This window comes from Daktulosphaira vitifoliae, unplaced genomic scaffold (genome assembly GCF_025091365.1).
Source record: "Daktulosphaira vitifoliae isolate Bord-2020 unplaced genomic scaffold, ASM2509136v1 Scaffold_2, whole genome shotgun sequence".
Classification (NCBI taxonomy): Eukaryota; Metazoa; Arthropoda; class Insecta; order Hemiptera; family Phylloxeridae; genus Daktulosphaira; species Daktulosphaira vitifoliae.
The window spans coordinates 38327901-38349170 of NW_026099573.1; the positions used below are offsets into that span (position 1 = coordinate 38327901).

At 23.6% G+C, this 21270-nt stretch overlaps 2 protein-coding genes across 2 annotated transcripts; both read right to left on the bottom strand.

Annotated features, from left to right (window-relative positions):
• Window positions 1-261: 261 nt before the first annotated feature.
• On the bottom strand, window positions 262-8894 carry LOC126898638 (venom protease-like). The gene is made up of 7 exons (XM_050672889.1): window positions 8683-8894; window positions 6725-7078; window positions 6512-6659; window positions 5567-5733; window positions 2157-2258; window positions 1616-1761; window positions 262-517 (listed from the first exon to the last, which is right to left on the bottom strand). Exons 1-7 carry the CDS (start codon window positions 8834-8836, stop codon window positions 356-358), a joined length of 1233 nt encoding a protein of 410 aa, XP_050528846.1. The 5' UTR covers window positions 8837-8894; the 3' UTR covers window positions 262-355.
• Window positions 8895-13060: 4166 nt separating this feature from the next.
• LOC126898628 (hexosaminidase D-like) lies at window positions 13061-16980 on the bottom strand. Its single transcript, XM_050672876.1, has 5 exons — window positions 16278-16980; window positions 15970-16218; window positions 15660-15901; window positions 15350-15595; window positions 13061-15280 (listed from the first exon to the last, which is right to left on the bottom strand). Exons 1-5 carry the CDS (start codon window positions 16905-16907, stop codon window positions 14869-14871), a joined length of 1779 nt encoding a protein of 592 aa, XP_050528833.1. The 5' UTR covers window positions 16908-16980; the 3' UTR covers window positions 13061-14868.
• Window positions 16981-21270: the final 4290 nt, after the last annotated feature.

The following is a 21270-nucleotide window of genomic DNA, read 5'->3' on the forward strand; positions in this document are numbered from 1 at the left end:
TGCAAGACTACAATTTTTAGTTATATTGAAAAGAAAAGTCGATTTCATAATGTTAACTAAAAAATCATGGTAAGGTAAATTGGGTTGAACACAACACTATTTAGAAACTTTATCTATGAAACTATGTCTTTAGAAAATAAAAATTAAGTTTTTGACATTGGTGGAAGCTAAAAAATAATGGACTTAAATGAAAGCTAGCAAACTAATTTCAATTTATAATTACTTGGAGCCCTTTTTAGCTTCGATACAAACTTGAGTGGGTTAAACTGTATTGTTTTGTTTTATTAAAATTATATCATCACAACTACATATTAAAAAAGTACAAAAGTTCATATTAAATTAAAAGTAAAATAAGCTAGTTATAATTAATTTTAGAAATAATCCAATTCAAATATTTTGTCATTCTAGTATAAACAGCTGGAAATCCAGATTCTCCACATTTATCTCCAAACGATTGAATACCGGTTAAATAATATTGGTTGTCTTTTTTCCATGTTAATGGTCCTCCGGCATCCCTCTAAAATTAATTATAATAAACACGTTTTGTTTATTTTTATATAAATAAATCTGTTAATAGGAAAAGAAATAGTTTTCTAGTTTAGTTAAAATCTTTAGTAGTTGATGATAAAATATTTTTTGTAGAAATTCCTTATTATTACCCTTCAAATTTGATAAAATATATGTAAAAATGGTCTTTACATTATTTAAGTAAAATAATATGTAATAAGTGACACATTTGAGCTATAAACAGATAATAGTAAAAGGTCGTGAAACTTCTTGCATATATAGATGAATTAAATTTAATATAAAAGGCAATAAAAACTGCCAATCTCTCTCACTACTACTTCACCTTTATGAACTTTCAACGAATGCAAAAAGTAGCTTGACAAAATACGAATTTATATAGAAAATTAAAGTATATTCTTTTTTTCAACCTTACTCTTAATATAGTAAGGTAAATTCATATTTCACCAAATATTTATAAAGTTTGAAGTCAAAAGTAATGAGAATATAAATTAAGTAGGAAACCAAAAAAATAAAGTGATCTCTAGAAAAAAATAATGTTTAAATAATTAAAGTGAATCAATAACGTTTATATGAAGTTAGCCAGCCTAGTCCAATCTTTGAGTGGGTTACCTTAATTGACCATACGTCAATACTAATAAAGACTCTCTTGTGTAGATAGAGAACCCACTTGTGGTTCCTATACTACTTGAGATATTTATTGACACGACTCACAGTTAGCACAAGCCTAGATAACTACTGGTATGAGTGGCGTTGTTGATAATCTATGTATGATAATTAATCATAATAATTTCTGTATCAAATTATTATTATATTAACAAATGTTCAAACATCACTTTGCTTTTCTATATTTTATAACTTCTCGTAAAACCCTCATACTCATATCCCGAAAAAAAATTATATTATATCATTTTATTCAATAAATATTATAGTAACTCAATTATTATCATGCTCATACAAGACCAACAAAATATAACTAATTTTAATAAATTAAATAATTTTTTATCATTAATTAGATTTTATATTTCTTTTTTTGAGTTACTATGAATTTTAAAACTAAATAACGCATTATCTAATATTTTATCTTTACCGAACATGTATGTTTTGCTCCTTTTAAATTCCCTGCGCAAATATGTACTTCTTGGATAGTTAAATTATTAGCAAATATACGTTTGCACTCTTCATTACTAACCACTGAAACTTCAGCCTCTGTTAAGGCATTATTCTTTGGTCCATCTAACAAAATAATTTGATTTGTATTATATGTTATGAAGTACATATTATGTATTTCGTAAATGTTTTAATTATTATTTCAATCAGTATTTTTTTTTATTATTTACTACATATTCTAAGTAGAAAAGTATTTATTAATAAATCCTTATTGTATTATAAACTGTCCTACCCTACTCATTTTCCCTATTTATAATATTACTTAAGTAATTATTACGCCAATTTTTACTACTAGAAGTAGTTTAAAACTAATATGTCCTTCACATACCCATGGAAGCTTTATAATCTTCCACAGAAGATTATAAAGATTAAATAAGAAAATTATGAATATTATTCATTTTGTTATATGTTACTTTCTTAAAAATTTAAAGAGTATCAAATATTTATTAGATAAATCATACCAAGTAATGTAGCACCCCAACCGGCAACATATTGCAAGGTTTTATCAAATGAATTCGCTTTTAAAGTTGTTGAAGAAGGTAAACATATAGGTTGAATGTATTCTAAAAAAGATTAAATTTTTTAATTAATAAGCATTTAATATCTACAGTATGATTTATTAATATTCATATTTATGGATACTACCAAACATTTTTCATCAAATAATGAATTATCCATAAAAATGTACCGATATAAATATAATTTTTTTTTTTGAAGCATAGAAACTGTTTCTATTAGTCCCAATTTTAGTTCATATAATATTTTTTAGGTTTGTCTTAGATGATGCTCTCTAACCACAAAATTCAATTTATGTAAAGAAGAATTCAATAATAAAACTTTAATTTTGCATTTTTTCAAATTTTTTATTTTAAAGCATTTTGTCAGTTTATAGACCATTTTTACTCATATAAAAGCACAAATGGGACGGTGTAGCCGAGTCAGTAATGCGGCAGTGCTTGACGCGCACTGCCTCGGGTTCGAAACTCGGTCACGGGGGGCTTCATTTGCCGAACGAGAGATCAGTTCGGTAATTGGAGTCGCCATCCCACTCTCCGGCGACAGACTAACCACCCGTCCCGGAGTATAAATGATTAAGAAAACCTCCTCCTAGGGAGAGCACGCTATGGCCCCTAATGGACTAATAAAAGCAATAATAGTACAAATAGGCGAAAAAAGACAAATACCTAATTTTTTTGTTCAAATTAGGTAAATTAATAGCGCGTTTTACATAACAACGAAATGTATATAATATATATACATTTATATTTATATTTATTGAATGCAAAATTATAAATAGGCCATTAGTTACACCAAAAATATAATCTGAGACAACTTTTTTATTAGTATAAACTTGATATTTACTATGGTTCTAAGAAATAAATTATATTTGATAAAATTGTGCATTATTCTATAAAATTCTCCATTAGACTAAAATTAGGGATAGTGTTTTAAATAAATCACACTGTATTACATTCAACGTTACAGAATTTTCATTCTATATATTGACCATGTTGCTCTAGTAGCTTCTTATAGTTATAAAAACACTATAGATACATTATAAAAAGAAAAGTTAAGATTTACAACTCTTTATTTATATGTTTTTTTAGCTTCGATTTGAAGCCGAGAAGGTATTAAGTTTACCATGATTATAATTTTTTTTTTGTGTGTGTCTGTCACTACTTTTTTTCAATACTCACTGGACCGATTTTTTTTTACGATAAAAACTTTTATAACTATGATAATTGTGTTCCATTTTAAGTTACATTGACAATAAATATTGATATGTCTGACGCGTATTTAAATTGACAGGCGTAGTTAAAAAATTATACAGGAATAGTAAAAATAAGTACTAAAATTAATTTAATAATTTCTTATTTATATAGAATACTTGGTACTATAATTGAGCTTATTTTTAGAATCATTATTTAATCTAGTATTGCTACAAAACTAATAAAATTATTTTAACTTTGGTGCGAAACTAAAAAAATTATTTTACTATGTGTTTCTTTTTATTTTTTTTTGTTTGACACCAAAAGTCCTCAGCTATCATCGAATCTATTTCTTTCAACGATACGTCAAAAGATCACAAATTGAAATTTTTTTCCTTTGTTCTTAGTAAATGATATCTCCAAAAATTTGTCTATTTTTAAAATCAAAAAAATTACCCATATTTCATTACTTTATTTTTTAAATAATTTGTTTCCCCTTTGAGAATATTTTTAAGAATATTTGAGTAGCTACTATTAATAAAATCACTCTGTATTTCATTACTTCAATGTATCATAAGCCATTGATAGTTAAAACAATTTTTTTGAAAGCCTATTCATTTAATATACATATAGGATTAAAATTGAAAATTGCAAAAATTCTTTATGACTGTAAAAAGAAAACATGAGAGATGGATTTTTTATACAAAAAGCATGTATTTTAACTATGGAGGATGGTTGTGCATAAATGGTAGGATTTAAGGAAAAATTTTTTTTTACGGAAACTATAACAACTTATTTTTTTATAATTTTCCGTAAAAATACAGTGCACAGTTATTAAATATAAGTTTGATACTTAATTTAATAACATAACAAATATTTTTCATGTATTATACTTATAAATTATAAAACTTATATTTAGGATATAAAAGAGGAAATAAGGTTCATGTTGCTTTTAGAATAATGCAATAAATCTTTCTAATCTGTGATTAATCACTATAAACTAAAGTAGTTATAACTACTTATTAAATAATAGGTATTGTTCGTTTTTTTTAGTTGAACTAAAGCCAGTCATTGGAATGTTAATAATATTCATACTCATATCATATTTAGTGTGAAAAGGTGGTGTTTACTTCTGTCCTTTTTTATATAACATAGTCAATGGTTAATACCGTAGAATAAATACAGAAAAATTCAAATTTTTGCGAAATTTAAAATGTTACAAAAAATTATTGAAAACCAAATATTAATGAGAATTTTTTCACCAAATTATTTTTTTTAATCTATTCTAAAAAATGGCTATTTTAAAAAGTTTTTAAACATTTTTCGTAAATTTTTAAAATTAATTTTTTTTAAATTTAATTATAAAAATGATATTAATTAAATTATTATTATATCCCTCGAGTATATTAACTATTAAAAAAAAAATTTGCAAAAAAAATTAACTAGAACAAAAGTTATTTAAGTTGTTATTGAATGCTGGGCCACCTGTAAATGCTTATATAACTATATAGAATAAATTACTCAAAATATAGTATTTCTCAATTTCCAGATACTTTATTACAAACTAAAATGAATGGTTTTATTATTTTTGAAAATGTTTTTTTTTTTTTGTTTAATAATATAACTAAAGGTGTGTGATTCCCACTATTAAAAGTATGTAGTTTTTTTTCCTTAAATGGCTAAATGTTAAAAAACATTTTTATAGAATTATTTTTTAAATTACTATCTAGGACATGGAATATGATGATATTATATGATAACCTAAATTCAGTCATATCATCAAGAATTTTTCAAATTCATGTGATGAAACAAGAACATTTCTAATTAAAGAGTAATGTGAGTTCGAAATATACTTCGAGCTTCGATCATTGTTCAATTAAAAAAAAAGAAATTATACTGGACCCAACTATGCCACGACCCCACTGTGCCGCCACTCCACTATGCTGGTTTTTTTTAATTATTTATTTTAGGTCAAGTGGTATAGTTATAGGTATAGTATAAGTAAAAATAGGTTATTTTTTCAATTAAGTTTCTATAATTGTAGCTTCTTTAAAAAGCTACTATTGAAACACAGCCAAATAATAAAATTAAAATGATAATTCTAGACCACCCTATTATAGAAAATAACATGATAAATTTTTTTTGTATTTTTCATCACTTACTGGAATAATGAACGGGTGTCTTCAATTTTACAATTGCAATGTCATCAGTGCGTTTTTTAGAGTCGTATTGGTCATGATATGCTATCGTTGCAACATGAACTGTAACTGTTTCTGCCTCATCAGGTACTTTAGGATCTAAATTAAGGTCTCCGAGACGTACCTCATGTCTTAATTTTAAAAATGCATAAAATTATCTTAGCTCAATTAAGTAATTAAATTAAACAAATAAAACGTTTCAAAGATTTAAAAATTTTATAATAGAGAATACAACAACGAAACTAGGTAACCTGTATGTTAATACACGCATAAAACAATCTTTCAAACTAACAATTACGAGATTTTAAAATCTCCGTAGTAGTAAATAGTCAAGTCCAAAATCATAAAGAGAGTGCGGTATTCTAGCGGTGTAAAAATCAAATTTCACTCAATAGAATAGGCTAAACTTTTTAAATGGGCTACTTCAGGTAAACATACAGAAAACTTAAATCGAGTAAGTGATAAATGACGAGGTATTAGATTTGATTAGAGAAAAATGTATTTAATACAGATAAAGTAGAATATTCAAACGTATATTTTAAAATAAAAGCTTATTAATATAATAATTGAAAAAGACATCATGATACATGAAAAAAAGCAGAATAAGATCAAAACTAGGTATGAAAACCAAAAGATTCTATATTATATACAATGTCCAAACCTTCAAGAAATATAAGAATCATAAAAAATATAATAATTAAGTTTAAAAAAAATATCATCAAACACTGCGATCAATTTAAAAGGATTAATAATGAAAATAAGTTTATTTTCATCATCACGTGTTTAAAAATCAATGAAATCAAGTAAATTTCTGTACGAACCACAATTGTTACATATTTTTACTATTGAAATTTTGTTTTATTTGTTTTATATAGTCTTCGATAAGAAATTTAATTTCAGGACACGTACAAACTAACGTCTATATTTGTAACACATCTGGCAGTAGTTATCACGTATGAGTTTGATATTAAAGTACCACTGCACAACCACTCTGTTAGGTGATTTGTTTTTACATTAGTTCTATGATATCCAAGTGCCACTATCCATGGCCAACCACCTAGAAAAATATAAATCACATCCTTTGTACCTTAAAAATATAAATTAATTAACATAATTTTTTACCTATACTGGCAGGTACACTTCCAGCTGTAACTTTAGCGTGTGTAACGTTACTTTGTCCACAAGTCAATGGATTCAGTAATATATCTTCGATTCCCGTTTGTATAGTTGTTGTATTTCCACCAACATGATTTTTATGGTGACCAATTATTAAACTAATATCATCATTAAAATTTGATGAATCTTTTTTTAAGGAACAGCAAACCTTAGGGACTTTATTTTCATAGCCACAATTTGATTTTCGAAGAAAATTTCTTACTAAAATATTTTTTCTATGGTACACTAATAATTTTTCAAGTATAGGGCAACTTTTAATATTGACGCAATGTCCTTTTTCGTTAGATGGGGTCATACATTCTTCATGTGCATGAAATAAAATGTACTTATAATTAAAATACAATAGCATATTTTCTTAAAATATTACATAGTAACTTGGTGTGAAAATGCACATTTTTTCGATCGTATATAATTTGTAGTATAAAACAGTTATACACAATTTTTATTTTGTTTTAGCTAACGAAATGATTAAAAATACTATTAAGTATTACAAGTGGGATTTGAACCTTATTTAATGAGTAATGAGAGAAACTGAGATAAAATAAAAAATAAAAGCGTACTCATACTATGTTGATGTGATAAAAATCCAGTTAGTAGTAAGTAGTAAGTTTCAACAATCAAATTAATGAATAAATAACATGATAATGTTTGTTAAATTTAGTATTTTTCCAATTCAATATCATAACGTATAATTATAATGAGTAAAAAAAGATCTATAGATTAAGAGTTAATTTTTTTTTTTCAAAAAATGTTTTTTAATAAATAAAACAACTACAAAAAAATTGGAGTAAAAAATATTAGATTAATTATTTAAAACCAACTATATAATGTATAAACCTCATTTATATTAAAATAAATAAAAAATTGTTTTTTAGACCTACTTTGAACTTATACCCTAAATCAATTTTTTTCTTTAAATTCATATCAAAAGTTGTGTGTGAAAATAAAATTATACAATTAATTAAAATTTATTAAAAAAATATTCTGTGTTCGTTCAAGGAAAAATTTAAATCACAAAAAATTTTTTTATTAACTTAAAATAGTACTTTCAAAGAGTGAATTATAACATTAAAGTATGACAAATTTGTATAATCTAAATAACATACATTATATTCAATTTTATCCCTATGATTTTTAACGACTAAAAAAACATAAAAACTTTCCAATATTTGCTATTGGTTAACCATGAGTTCATAACTATAAATTTAAATTATTTATTGTAATATTGAATTCTTACCACATATAACTATATGTTTCAAAATGATGGGAGAACCAATTGACTCAAGAAATAATGTATTTATAATATTTTATTACACTTTAAATACTATGTTTTTACAATAATTTCAATTTTTAATGAAAAAGTGTAAAATCACATTTTATAGATATTTAAAAAAAAAAGTTTTGTTATCTAATCAATTGTGCAAAAAATAATTGAAGAAATAAATATCAAAGGTGTACAATATTAATATTATAAATATAAATAACATAAATATTATGTTACATTTATAAAAATTCATAATCATAATTGAAATATGTTTTGTATGAGTCCATATGAAAATATTTTAAGTATTATTGTCTCAAAATCATTGAAAAATTTTCAGCTATATATAAATGTTTGTATTATGACGGTATAAAAGGAATTAAGGTACAAACAAGTAAATATGAATATTAATTATATTTGTCAAATACTAATTTTTTTTAATTTCAAAGTTTACACTATAAGTGGATTTTTAAAATAATTTTTTTTATTATCTATTCGACTATTATCAAACTATTACAGTTTCCGTAAGTAGACCAAACATGTATTTGTACATTACATCAAAGTAAAAGAAACATTTTAAGTAGTTGTTATTAAACAAATTTTATCAAGTATAATTAATTGAATGTATAATAAAAAAACTTACCATTTTCATTATTTGATTGAGAAATTACGGTATTAATAAGAAATATAAAGAAAACTAAAAAATTATAAATATTCATTGTAAAATATTTTTGTCTAATACTTATCTTAAAAATTAATTTAATTTCTATCCGGAAAACATCCGTAGCCAGCCACATCAACAAATAAGCAAAGAAATAATCGTTCAACGATAAGAAACGTTGCACTACCTTGAAATTTATATAAATATAAAACATTTAAAACAAGTGATTTACACTAAAGACGATTAAATATTCTGTTTTACATCACCTATACCTATACCATAAGTTAGAGGGGAGAATCCACTATACACTTTATATCCGTTATAAAATTTTTGTTGGTTTAATTAACTGAACTTCTTAATGACGCACAACACATTTATCAATTTTCTATTATGAAATCTTCAATTGATTCAATTTTAACCACTGATCACTATTATAGAAAACTTTTTTATCAAATTTACCTACTTAGTATTTTTAAACATTTAAAACATTTGTTTACAATTTATTAACAATACATTTAATAATTACATAATAAAATTTGATAAAATTATTAAATTATTGAAAAAAAAAAATGTTTGTTTAATTTTTTTTTAGTTATCTACTATTTATTTAATTTAATTAATATTAAGTAAAATTTTAGATCCAAAACTAAAAGGAAGTATAAATTATTATTTTAGCTTCGATGCGAAGTTGAGAATGTATTAATATTTTTAACTTTATTATGCTGTAACTTTTTGAAAAACTTATGGATCATTATAATTTGTTTTAAATAAGTACTATTTATATTATTCTTTTATTCGACATAGTTTTTTTTTTAGTAGGACCATTTTCATTAATACAGAGGGCGTTAAAATCTAAAAAATGCATATAGAACTTTTGAAATTATTCCGGAAAATCTGACACTTATATATATCTTAATTTTATCATCTAAAATTATATACATTAATTTTTTTACTAATGTAATTAAGTTGAATTCTTAGAAAGATATATTGAATAAATTCTCACATTAAAACTTTTAATATACAAATGAGGATTATACAAAATTTTTATACGGTTTATATGGTGGTTGTCTAATTTGACCATAAGACGCAATTTTTTTTTTCATAAACTAGAATTTCAAAATAAGAGTATCTAAGAAAAACCCAGCACAGGGGTTTTTTTCCTGCCGCGACGCACAGTGATAACGTGGCATAGTTGGGTCAAATATAACAGTTTGTAAGTATGACAGTGATTAAAATCACCATAAAAAAAAATGCTTCAATGCAAATCTTTAGATAGTGTTTAATTTTAAAAAATTGATGGATTATTACAAAAGCTACATGATCTGATATTTTCTTATTTATATCCTGATTAAAGTATGTCGAATGAAAGACGTATATAAATACTACTTCTCATGAAAAAATTGTATTGATCCATACATTTTTCAATAATAAAGTATAATTAATAGCATAATAAAGTTAAAAATGTAAAATACAAAATCGAGAATTTTCATACAAAAATAGCATTCGGTAGCCATTTTGACCGTGAAGACAAAATAAAGTCCGAAATTTTTTTTTTCCATGACCAAGTATATTACATTAGCTTTAATTTAAGATATATATAAATGTGTCAGTGTTTTCGGAAACACTTTCAAAAGTTAAGTTAAAAAAGTTAATATTTTGTGAAAAAGTTGTCATTTTGAATCCCTTTCTGTGGACAAGTAAAAGATCAGATTTATAAAAAAAGTATATCAAATGATAGGTAATCAAAAATCCCTTATGCATCTATAAAAAAAATTATATTTATTTGGTAATTTTTTAAAAAATGGCTGTTTTTAGAAAAAAAATTGAAAAAATGTCAAAAATTAGCAATTTTTAAATTTGTAATTTTTTTAAAGATTTCCGTCATTTAAGTAGAACGAGGGATATTTTTGCAATTTTTGAGGGTAATGCATTCGACTAGATACGATTTGTGATCTTTTGACGTATCGTTTAAAGAAATCGGTTCGGTGAGAGCTGAAAAAAAGTAGTAACAGACAAAAAAAAAAAAGAGAATTAAACCAATACATTCTCAGCTTCGCATCGAAGATAAAAAAGTTTGCAATTTTTTTAATTATGAAGATACTAATAAATAAGTTATCATGTATTTTGATTGGGGTCATGACACTTAAGACCACCCAGGATCCTCTACTGTTCACTAATAAAATGGATATACTCATAACCTCGAAAATATATATATATTTTAAACATTCTACCTTATTAAGAAAAAAAAACATTGTATTATTAGTATTTTTATTCTATTTTAAAAACAATATAGTATGAAATTTAATAGCCTATTATTGCTGTTTATCAAAGATTTTGACTAAATCAAAAAGCTATTGTAAGTTTAATATAAATGTATATCGCATTCAAATTACTCTCGCTTTCTCTTACATATGTATGTGTAGGATAATCTAGATTTTACTAACAACTCTTATGAATTGGGATTTTAATAGATAGTTATAACTATAGCTATCAACTCAAATATTATTTCATTGTCATATTTGATTGCACATTATTTCTCTTTTTATTCTATATATTTATTCTATTTTATACAACTAAATAATTACTGCCGATATTTTTAATATCTATATCTAAGATATAGATTGAGACAAGTATGAAAACTTTTCAATTATCCTAACTATATTTATTTTTATTTTATTTATTTGGCAATACTAGCAACAGTACATGATTAAAAAAAATCAAAATTTAACAAACTTCAAAATGCTGTAAAAATGTAACTACTGAATTAAAATAAGAGCTTCTGGTTAAAAATGTTTCTGTATAACTTATCTATCTTCAAATCTTAAAAATAATTTTAATGAAAAATTAAATTTTTAATATTTCATGTAATTGCGTAAAATAACTTCAACATATTTTAAATATACATTGTAAAAATTGATTAAAAAAGAAAATTTTTAAATATTATGTAATTCATATGTTGTGTTAAGTTATAACAATTATATCTGTTCCAACCAGTATAAAGTGTCTTACAGAGTGGTCCACAATATTTGAACAAATTTAACAACATTTTTTTATTGAATATATTTTGTTAAATTTTTGTTCAATTATTATTATACTAAAATATTATAAAATGGTTAAAAATAAAATAAAAATAAAAATGTTTTATATAAGTTTGTCTTGAAAGTAATAACTATTTTTTCGAAAAAATTACAATACTAAATTATTTAATACCAATAACATACTATATTTCAGTGCTATAATAAATATTTATACATATATTACACTTGTAAAATATAAAATTTGTAATCAGGATATAAACAAGATCATCTTGCTTTTAAAATAATCCACCATTTTTTAAAATTAAACATTATCTACAGATTTGAATCGAATCTATTTTTATGATAATGATTTTAATCATTGTCAGATAGCATCTATACTGGACCAACCTATGCCACGACCCAACTGTTCGGGGTTTTTTTATATTAAGAATAGGTTAAAATTGTAAAATTTTTTTAATGAAAATTATTATTTTTTTCATTTTTGTAACATTTTAACCAAATATATTTTTTATTTTGNAATAACATACTATATTTCATTGCTATAATAAATATTTATACATATATTACACTTGTAAAATATAAAATTTGTAATCGAGATATAAACAGGATCATATTGCTTTTAAAATAATCCACCATTTTTTAAAATTAAACATTATCTAAAGATTTGAATCGAATCTATTTTTATGATAATGATTTTAATCATTGTCAGATAGCATCTATACTGAACCAACCTATGCAACGACCCAACTGTTCGGGGTTTTTTATATTAAGAATAGGTTTAAATTGTAAAAATTTTTTAATGAAAATTATTATTTTTTTCATTTTTGTAACATTTTAACCAAATATATTTTTTATTTTGAAAATTTTATATATGATTCAATTTAAAAGCTATCGAGAATAACAGATATGAAAAAATTATTAATCCAACAATTAAATTTTAAGTCTTTGAATTTTTTTCAAGTCTTGATTATTATTTATACGTAAATAAATTTATCCAGGTATAGTAATACGAATTAAAGTGGAGGGAAGAGGGAATTAAGACAAGAAAAAAGAAAAAGAAGAAGAAGAAGAAGAAGTAATGCAAATTAAAGTTCGTGGTATGGGGGCACATCTTCCATGATGATATTTATCACAAAGGTTTTTCTTCTCCTGCCATGGCAAAATTATTTGACAATCACTGTATTCTGATTATTTCGCTTCTTTAANTTATTTGACAATCACTGTACTCTGATTATTTCGCTTCTTTAATTATATTGAAAAAATTGACTATAAAGATTATATCAAATATTGTCTATTGGTTAAAAAATAAACTATCAAAAAGGTATCATCGATAATTTTTTTAATTCCAAAAACATTATTTTATTTACACAACGTAAGAAAATAATAAAAAATAAATTCACATCACTTAACAAATAAAATGTAATTGAAATAACAAATTTTTATATATATTTACAAGAAAAAACTTCAAACTTGTGTAATTAATATACAATAGTTAAAACAATTCACTAAAATAATTCATAATATCACATAGAATAATGATATTAATGGCTTAGTGCAAAAAAGAGTTATTTTCTTTTTGTTGAACTTTAGTTATTTTTATAATTGCATTAACTCTAAAGTAAAATTTATTGTGTATAAATTTGAAATGTAAAAACTCAATGTTAGTCACTAGATTGTGTTAAAAATATTGAAAAAAGGCTATCAAAGCACTTCACTCTGTTTGAAATTAAGCCATCAATATATTAAATTCATAATATAATACAACAATATATTTTGTGGTATACATACAAATATTACTTTGAAAAATAATGGGAGTATTTTTATTTCAAAAAGATAATTTATGTATTAAAACTATTGCATATTATAACTTGATGTACAAATTAACCTTTGGTGTGATTTGTAAGAATATAAAATATCAAGAATCAATAACAATTAAGTTTACTATGTAGCTGATGTAAAGCAAAAATTATACAAATAAAACTTTAAACTAATTCTAAAATAAAATTTTAAGTACAAAATTGACTTCTAAAATATTTGTATTTTATTCAACTAAATCATTTGTATAAACTTTTTTTTATAAAAAAATTTTTGAATAACAAATCATACTTAATCTAGTTATGTATAATTATTTTGATATTTTTATTAATTAACTCAATATTAATTAAATTATCAAACAAACAATTAAATGAAATGGCGCCAAAATAAACATTTTTTTTCATGTTAATATAATAGGAAAATAACAAAGTTTTTTATATTTTTTGGTACTTTATTATTACGGATATGTAATGATAAAGATACACTCTCAATGTTGATAAAATATTTTATCTTATCTTCAAAATAATTCATTAAAAATACAAAAAAATTTTTAGTTACTTAAAGTTTACAGATTATTATTGAAATCATGAGAAATTTTCCAAAGAAATACTCGTAAATACTATAAAATAAAACTGAGAAAAGGTAACAAAATATAATATATAAATACGACTTTCTATTTACATAGCATTAAATTAAAATAAATAATAAGAAAACAATTAAAACAGAAATCCACAAGAATATATAACTGAAAGGTAACAAAAAATAGTAGATACTTATAAATAGTTCAAACAATAAAAAAAATTGTATTTTTAATTATTGTACCTTAACACACAATAATTGTACAACAATTAATAATTAAAAATTTCAAAAATTATTTATTATATGTATACACAACATAAAATACAACCTATAATAGTAAAATTTATTAAAAAGATTTATTTTTACAATGCCACAGTGTTAATATGTCATAAATAATAAATAATTTAAAAATATAACGCAAATAGTATACAAATTAATGAATTGGTCATCACATATTTACAAATTAAAATTAATTTACTAGATTGCACATATTTACAAAGTTGGAACTTGACATAAAATAACATATTCTATAAGCAATCACTTTTTTTTTTGTTTCAATACCCTTTTAAAAATTTTATTTTAACAAGAACCCTGAAACTTTTCCGACTATTACCGTGTGTTCTTCTATTTATTTATAATTTAATTTTACTTAATTTTCTGTTTGCAAACTCATTATAAATCTAAATTTTTGATAATGTAATGCATAATTTAATTTAATAAATCATATAAAGTTATACTATCGTATTTTATCTAATGTAATTGTAGGAGAATCATGGTCAGAAAATCCAATTCTTGCTAATTCTTTTAACACTGGCAGTGGTCTTTTAGGCCAAGTTTTTTTTAATTTTAGGTCATGGGCCTCTTTTTGTATTTTTTCAAGTTCTTTTACCATAGGATAAATTTTTTGTTCGATCCACTCAGATATCGTGAATTTGTCAAAAATACCTGTTAGTGATTCTTGGATAGGTTTAACTAATGACAATAAAGGTCTATAAATGTGAGCGTATTCCTCCATGAGCTCGTCAACACGTATTGGTGTGGAAAATTCACGCTCTACATTATAATTAGTCATCCAACCTCGCTTTTTTTTTGTTACATCGATAAATTTATTGTATTCTCCCTCAATTAAGTGAAGTCTATATGTTAACCTAGTCAAATAATTAATAAATATATATATTATTAAAATCATAAGTTTTAATTTTAATTATATTAGTTACCTAAAGAACTGATACCCAGGGAAAGAACATCTAGAAAATTGTTCCCAGAGGTAAGGATCTATTTTTAAACTTAAAAAATCTTCATCATATTCATTTGAGCTGCCAAATATACCACAACTTAAACCATCATTCAATTTCGCTTGTAGAGATTGATTCATATAACCATGAGATACTGCCATTAAATTTACAATCATAGATGGTATTGATGCTGGAAGAGTTTCACATAATACAGCAAAATGGTCGTATCTAAATTATTAAATAAAATAATCATTTTTAAATTTTTAATAGTTTATGGCTCATTTTTTTATACCTCTGCCATCCAGTTATTACAATTCCTTTAAATCCTCCAGTGAATCGACTTTCTTCATTACTCATTAACTGTAACCAATTTAAATTATTTTCCAAATGTCGCTTGACATTAGGAACATATAGCGTTTCTCCGAATGCTCCTTTAAATGCGCTAGATGTCCATGCATGAGGAAATACAGCCTGATATTTTTCCCAAACGGTTTGCATTACAAATCTATACACATCTTCCGCGTAAACCCATATCTGAAAAAATAAAAATTAATTTAATTTACAATTAAAAAAAAACATATATTTATTATAAAAAGCTTTACCATTGGTTCAACTAGTTTTCCAATGTTATACATTTGCATTGAATTTACTGATAAATGTCTTAACATATCATCCCAAATGATTGGTATAGTACTCGGATATCTTGTACGTACATAGGTTGCTACTTTAACAACATGTGAAAGAAATAAATCTTCCTTAGCTATTGATTTACACCTAAAACATTCACCTATTTGGAACACTTCATCGCAACCAATATGCAAGTATTTTATATTCCCGTGTAACTCCATAACCTAAAAATTGTTGATAAGTTTAATAAATAAATTAATTATTTAAGTTGTTTCATAAATACTTGATCTATAATTTGTTCTACAAATTTTATTGATGCATTGTATGATGGACATAACGCTTGAGGAGATTCTGGAACCTCTCGTAAGTGGGTAAAATCTGGTGTTTTTAAAGCAAATTCCACATGACCAAAAGTTTGAATTAATGGTATCACGTCCAAATTATTTAATTTAGCCAACCTTAAAATTTCCTTAACTTCTGCTCTAGTATATGCATTTCCAGCAGCTATTTGGGATAATTCCCCACTCCAAGGAAACATATCTTCCCATTCAATTAAAAGGCCAGTACCCCCCATTTTTTTTATTAACGGGAATAATTTTTGTAAATATAATATCTTTGGAGGTGCACCTTTTAGATCCAAATGAATAAGTCTATGTGACGGAACATAAGGTTGGAATTGTTGAGAAACAACGTTAATTTGAGGCTGTTGTATTCTAATTTGTGCTGGCTGTTCTTCAACAAATTGAACGTCATCATTTATTTTTCTAACAACACTTGAAACTGCAGCTGCTCGAGGAAGTTCTGCTTGTTCAAAATTTGACATAAGTAAACCATTTGAGTTTTCAGTTCCATCGGAAGTATTGTGTTGAAGACAAAGCACAAATAGCAATATACAACCTATTAATCCAAGCATAATGAATCTACGTCTTTTTAAAGGATTCGCTAACCAACTGGCATAAGAAGTCAATATATTTTTTAACGCAAATCTAAAACAATAAAAAATTGACATTTTTAATAAACAAACTTATAAACACAACAAAATAAAATCTATTATTAATAAATTTAACTTTTTTCCAATTCTATATTATTCAATTTATTAAAACATAGCATTTTAAAAATGTAAAAAAAAATATTTTTAAAATGCAATTATTTACGGTAGAACAATTTTGTTACATTTTTTTTTTATTTTTAAAGCTTAGGTGTTTTTTCTAATTTTTGACGATAATAAGTAGAAATAGATTAAAATCAGGTTGTTTTATTTATTCATTATAAAGAACTACTAAATATATTTGAGTTAATGCAATTAGACAATATAGCTGTATGAAATACTTCCACAATAACACACAGTATTTTTTAATTTTACAATTTACTTACAATATTTATATCTACAATTGCTATCATAATATTAGAAAAAATCTTTCAAAATCAGATGACTAGATAACTACATAAATATATTTACTATGGTAAAAATAATAATAATTTGAGTTATGCAATCATATATAAATTGAATAATTTGTAAACTTTTAACATCGTATACAAATATTAGTTACGCTTGTTATGGTTCGCATTAAGCGTTCAAGTTGACTGAATAAATGCTTATTTTGTGTTTATGACTCAAAATTTTAATAGAGTAACCGTTAGTTAACCGGGATTAATTATTAAAACAGTTAATATGAATATAAAGGTATAAACATTAAAAAAAAAAAGTCTCATATAAATACCATAAGTATTTTGAACAATATTTCGTTAGTTAATCTTTCGTTCAATCATTCATTTTAATTCCGCAGATTGTTAATTTTTATCAATGTGCATGTAATCATTAAACAATAGTAAAATACTATTATTTATTAACCTAATAAAGTAAAAATTTGATATTCTATAGATTATAACTATCATACTGATGTAAAAAAATTGTATAATTTGAAATTTAATAGAAATATTTCGTTAATTCTAAGTTAAAAAAAATGTTATACTGGTTAAAATGTAAATATTTCTAATAACATGGTAAATTTAAATTTCAGTCTATAAAAAAGTTTTATATTATAAAGTTTTATTTTTTACTTTCAATGCTAATTTTTTAGAAAAACTCAAAAACTTAAATTTTTTATGATACATATTACTATATATTAATTAGAAGCTTCTTAGTTTTTGAACATATAATAGTAATCCATGCACATCAGTATTCCGGTAACACTCGAAATTACTCAAAAATTGCTCAACTTGTATATTTTACTAATAGTACGTGTAAGTGTAGTTTATAAGAATAATAACTTCTGGTAATTATTCATACACGATTTAATCTAAAAAAATAGTTTTTTTAACAATTATACTTTTCAGTTATTAAAATAATAAGTCATAGCAATAACATATGTCATAAAATTATTAAATAACATATGAATGTTTTTTTTTTCTTAAGCGAGTTAGACAACGCGTAAAGCTTTTATAGCATACACGGTTATTTTAATACAATTAATTCACAAAGATACCGACACAAATTTATTACTAAAATTCGATTTATAATTATAACAACGTTCGAAAGTAAGTACGCTCATTGGGGTGAATTAGGGTACTCTACTTTGAGGTGAAATGGGGACATTCTCGTTTTACCCCTTACTATAAATTTGATAGTAAATGATAGACACGCCTTTGAGTTTATATTACTTTATATTTTAACTGTTATTGCTTATAATATTATTTGTGTTATTTATCTTGTCAATATTTTAGTTATTAAAATATCAGTTATTGTTATTTTTCTAAAAAATTCAATTTTTTTATTTGAGATGATGAATTTTGTTTATAAGCAAAATTTTCAAGTCTACATGAATAGATTGCTCTTTTATAAAATTGAAAATATATTAAAAAATTTTTATTTATTTATTTAAATAAAAATGATAGATTATTTAAATTTAAGTCATATTATGATAATAAATCTTGTTAATTTTTTACCAGATAATCATAATATATTTTATTTACTTAAGCTAGTATTTTTATTGTTTCAATTTAGGAACAGATTATATATAAATCAATAAAGAAAAATTTTAGACATCCAGTGTCATAAAATTGAAATTATTGTTTCAAAATTTAAGCATATTTATCATTTGCATATATTTTTAATTTTCATTATTAGAAACTTTGTCTTATACAGTTTTTTCAACAAAATGTATGTAGGAATTAAAAATATCTATTTATTAAATTCATGTTACAGTATTATTTGTAATACAATACCATTTTATAGTGCAGTTAGGATAACTGTAAAACATAATTTAACCATCGTGATGATTTGCACTTGACTGCTCACATTTTTTTGGATTATTAAGTGAAAAGTTAAACTATTATACCATATATGAAATATAATTTGAAAATTACATAATAAGCAACAAAATAATTTGCATACCAATTTTTTTGTATATTACACACATGTAAATGACAAGTAGTTATATTTAATTATTTAACGCATTAATATATCTTGAATGGATACAGTTTAATTTCTCTATTAATTATCACACTTAATTAAAATGCAGTTTGTCTTCTATATCGAAACAACCTCCGAAATTAAACAAAAAATATTATTTTGGTATAAAAAATCACCATACTTCGGTTAGTTTTAATTTTTTTTTCAATTAATTTGTCTATATATTACGTCAAATGATAGAATCATCCTATAGGATGATTAAGCTATTTAACCACCTTGAAAATGATTTAATTATGAAAATGACTGATCAAAAACAATGTTTGAAATAGCACTTCAGAAATTAGTAACAAACATAGAGAGGAGAAAGAGCGTGACAGAGTAATGCGTAATGATTAAAATAAGATAACCCACCATTCTATATTTTAAAATATCTATAACTTCTGAAATAATTAGTCAAACGTTGTCATCAACTTGTAATTTTTTACAATGTTATGGCTATGTTGCTATTAAAAAGAATAAAGTTGACACCCGTATAAGGTATATAGGATAAATAAAAAAAAATTATTATAATTAATAAATCAAGAAATATATGACATTATTATTTAAAGAGAAATCCAGTTGGTAAAAATAGCTATCGAGCGGCTATTAAAAAAATCACTCTATATTACGATACTTTAATTTAGTAGCTAAATTTTTTCCCAGTGAGCAAGTTAAGAGTCAGATGTTTATACGAAATGAAAGAGAAATACTTAAAGTATTTATTAAAAGCTAATATATTTAGCAAATATAGGACGCAGTATTTCTGGAACATCTAAATTAATATTTTACAATTAAGATGAAAAACTTATACTTTATATATATATATAATTTATATGTATAAAGTATTTATAAAAACCCTGTATTGATTCCATATATTTTCAAAAAGTTATAGTAATTTATATTTGAAATTTAAAATCTAGAATTTTAACACAAAAATTACATGTTTTTTTAATTTGACAGCAATTTGCACATAGAAGAAAAGTCGTTGGGACAATTTTTTTTTAATTATAGTACGTAATATAAATTTAAGTTTAACATGTGTTTAAATAACGTAGCATTTATAGAAAATTTTCAAAACTTAACTTGAAAACTTAACATTTTTGCAAAAGTTGTTATTTTAAATCTTCTTCTTGTGAACAGGCTAAAGGTCAAATTTTCAAATAAAACTTATCAAATAAAAGGAAATCATCTAAGGTGTTTGTACAAAAAAAATTTATTTTAATTCGTTTATTATTCAAAAAGTTATGACAATTAAAATAAAATCTTTAAAAATATTGAAATTTATATTTTAAAATTTATAATTTTTTGAAAAATTTCTTTCATTTATAAAAAAACAAGCTATTGTTTTTAAATTTTGAGAGAAATGTGTTTTTGAAAGAAATTTGTTCGGTAAGAGTTGAGAAATAGTAGTGGTAGTCACAAAAAAAAATATTTATATGTAAACATATCATGGTAAATGAATACCTTCTCAGATCCACATCAAAGCTAAATAATTTGAGAATAAATTCTTGAGTTAAAAGTGATTATCAAAAGAAAAGATGTAAATTTTCAGGAAAAATGTTGAAATTGTATTTTTATCTTGTGATATTTACTATTTATTATAACATTTTTTCAATCTTTAAGAGCAATCTATTCAACTAGATACGATTTGTGATCTTCTGACGTATCTTTAAAAGGAATAGATTTGCTGTGAGCTGAGGATAAGTGTCATCAAAAACACATCACAGGAAAATTAATGCCTTTTTAGCATGAAGCTAAATAATTGCATTAATTGTGTAGAAATACTAGATTAAATAAAAATTCTAAAAATAAGTTCAATGACAGT

Bases quoted from the DNA above. Each gene is read 5' to 3' on its own strand.
- LOC126898628 (XM_050672876.1), bottom strand. From the start codon at position 16,907: ATGCTTGGATTAATAGGTTGTATATTGCTATTTGTGCTTTGTCTTCAA. The intron at 15,902-15,969 runs GTAAAGCTTTTT...TTATTTTTTCAG, and splicing joins GAAAACTAGTTGAACCAATG to ATATGGGTTTACGCGGAAGA. The intron at 15,596-15,659 runs GTATAAAAAAAT...TTAATAATTTAG, and splicing joins GTAATAACTGGATGGCAGAG to ATACGACCATTTTGCTGTAT.
- LOC126898638 (XM_050672889.1), bottom strand. From the start codon at position 8,836: ATGTGGCTGGCTACGGATGTTTTCCGGATAGAAATTAAATTAATTTTT. The intron at 7,079-8,682 runs GTAAGTTTTTTT...ATGCACATGAAG, and splicing joins TCAATCAAATAATGAAAATG to AATGTATGACCCCATCTAAC. The intron at 2,259-5,566 runs GTAAGTGATGAA...AATCTTTTTTAG, and splicing joins GACACCCGTTCATTATTCCA to AATACATTCAACCTATATGT.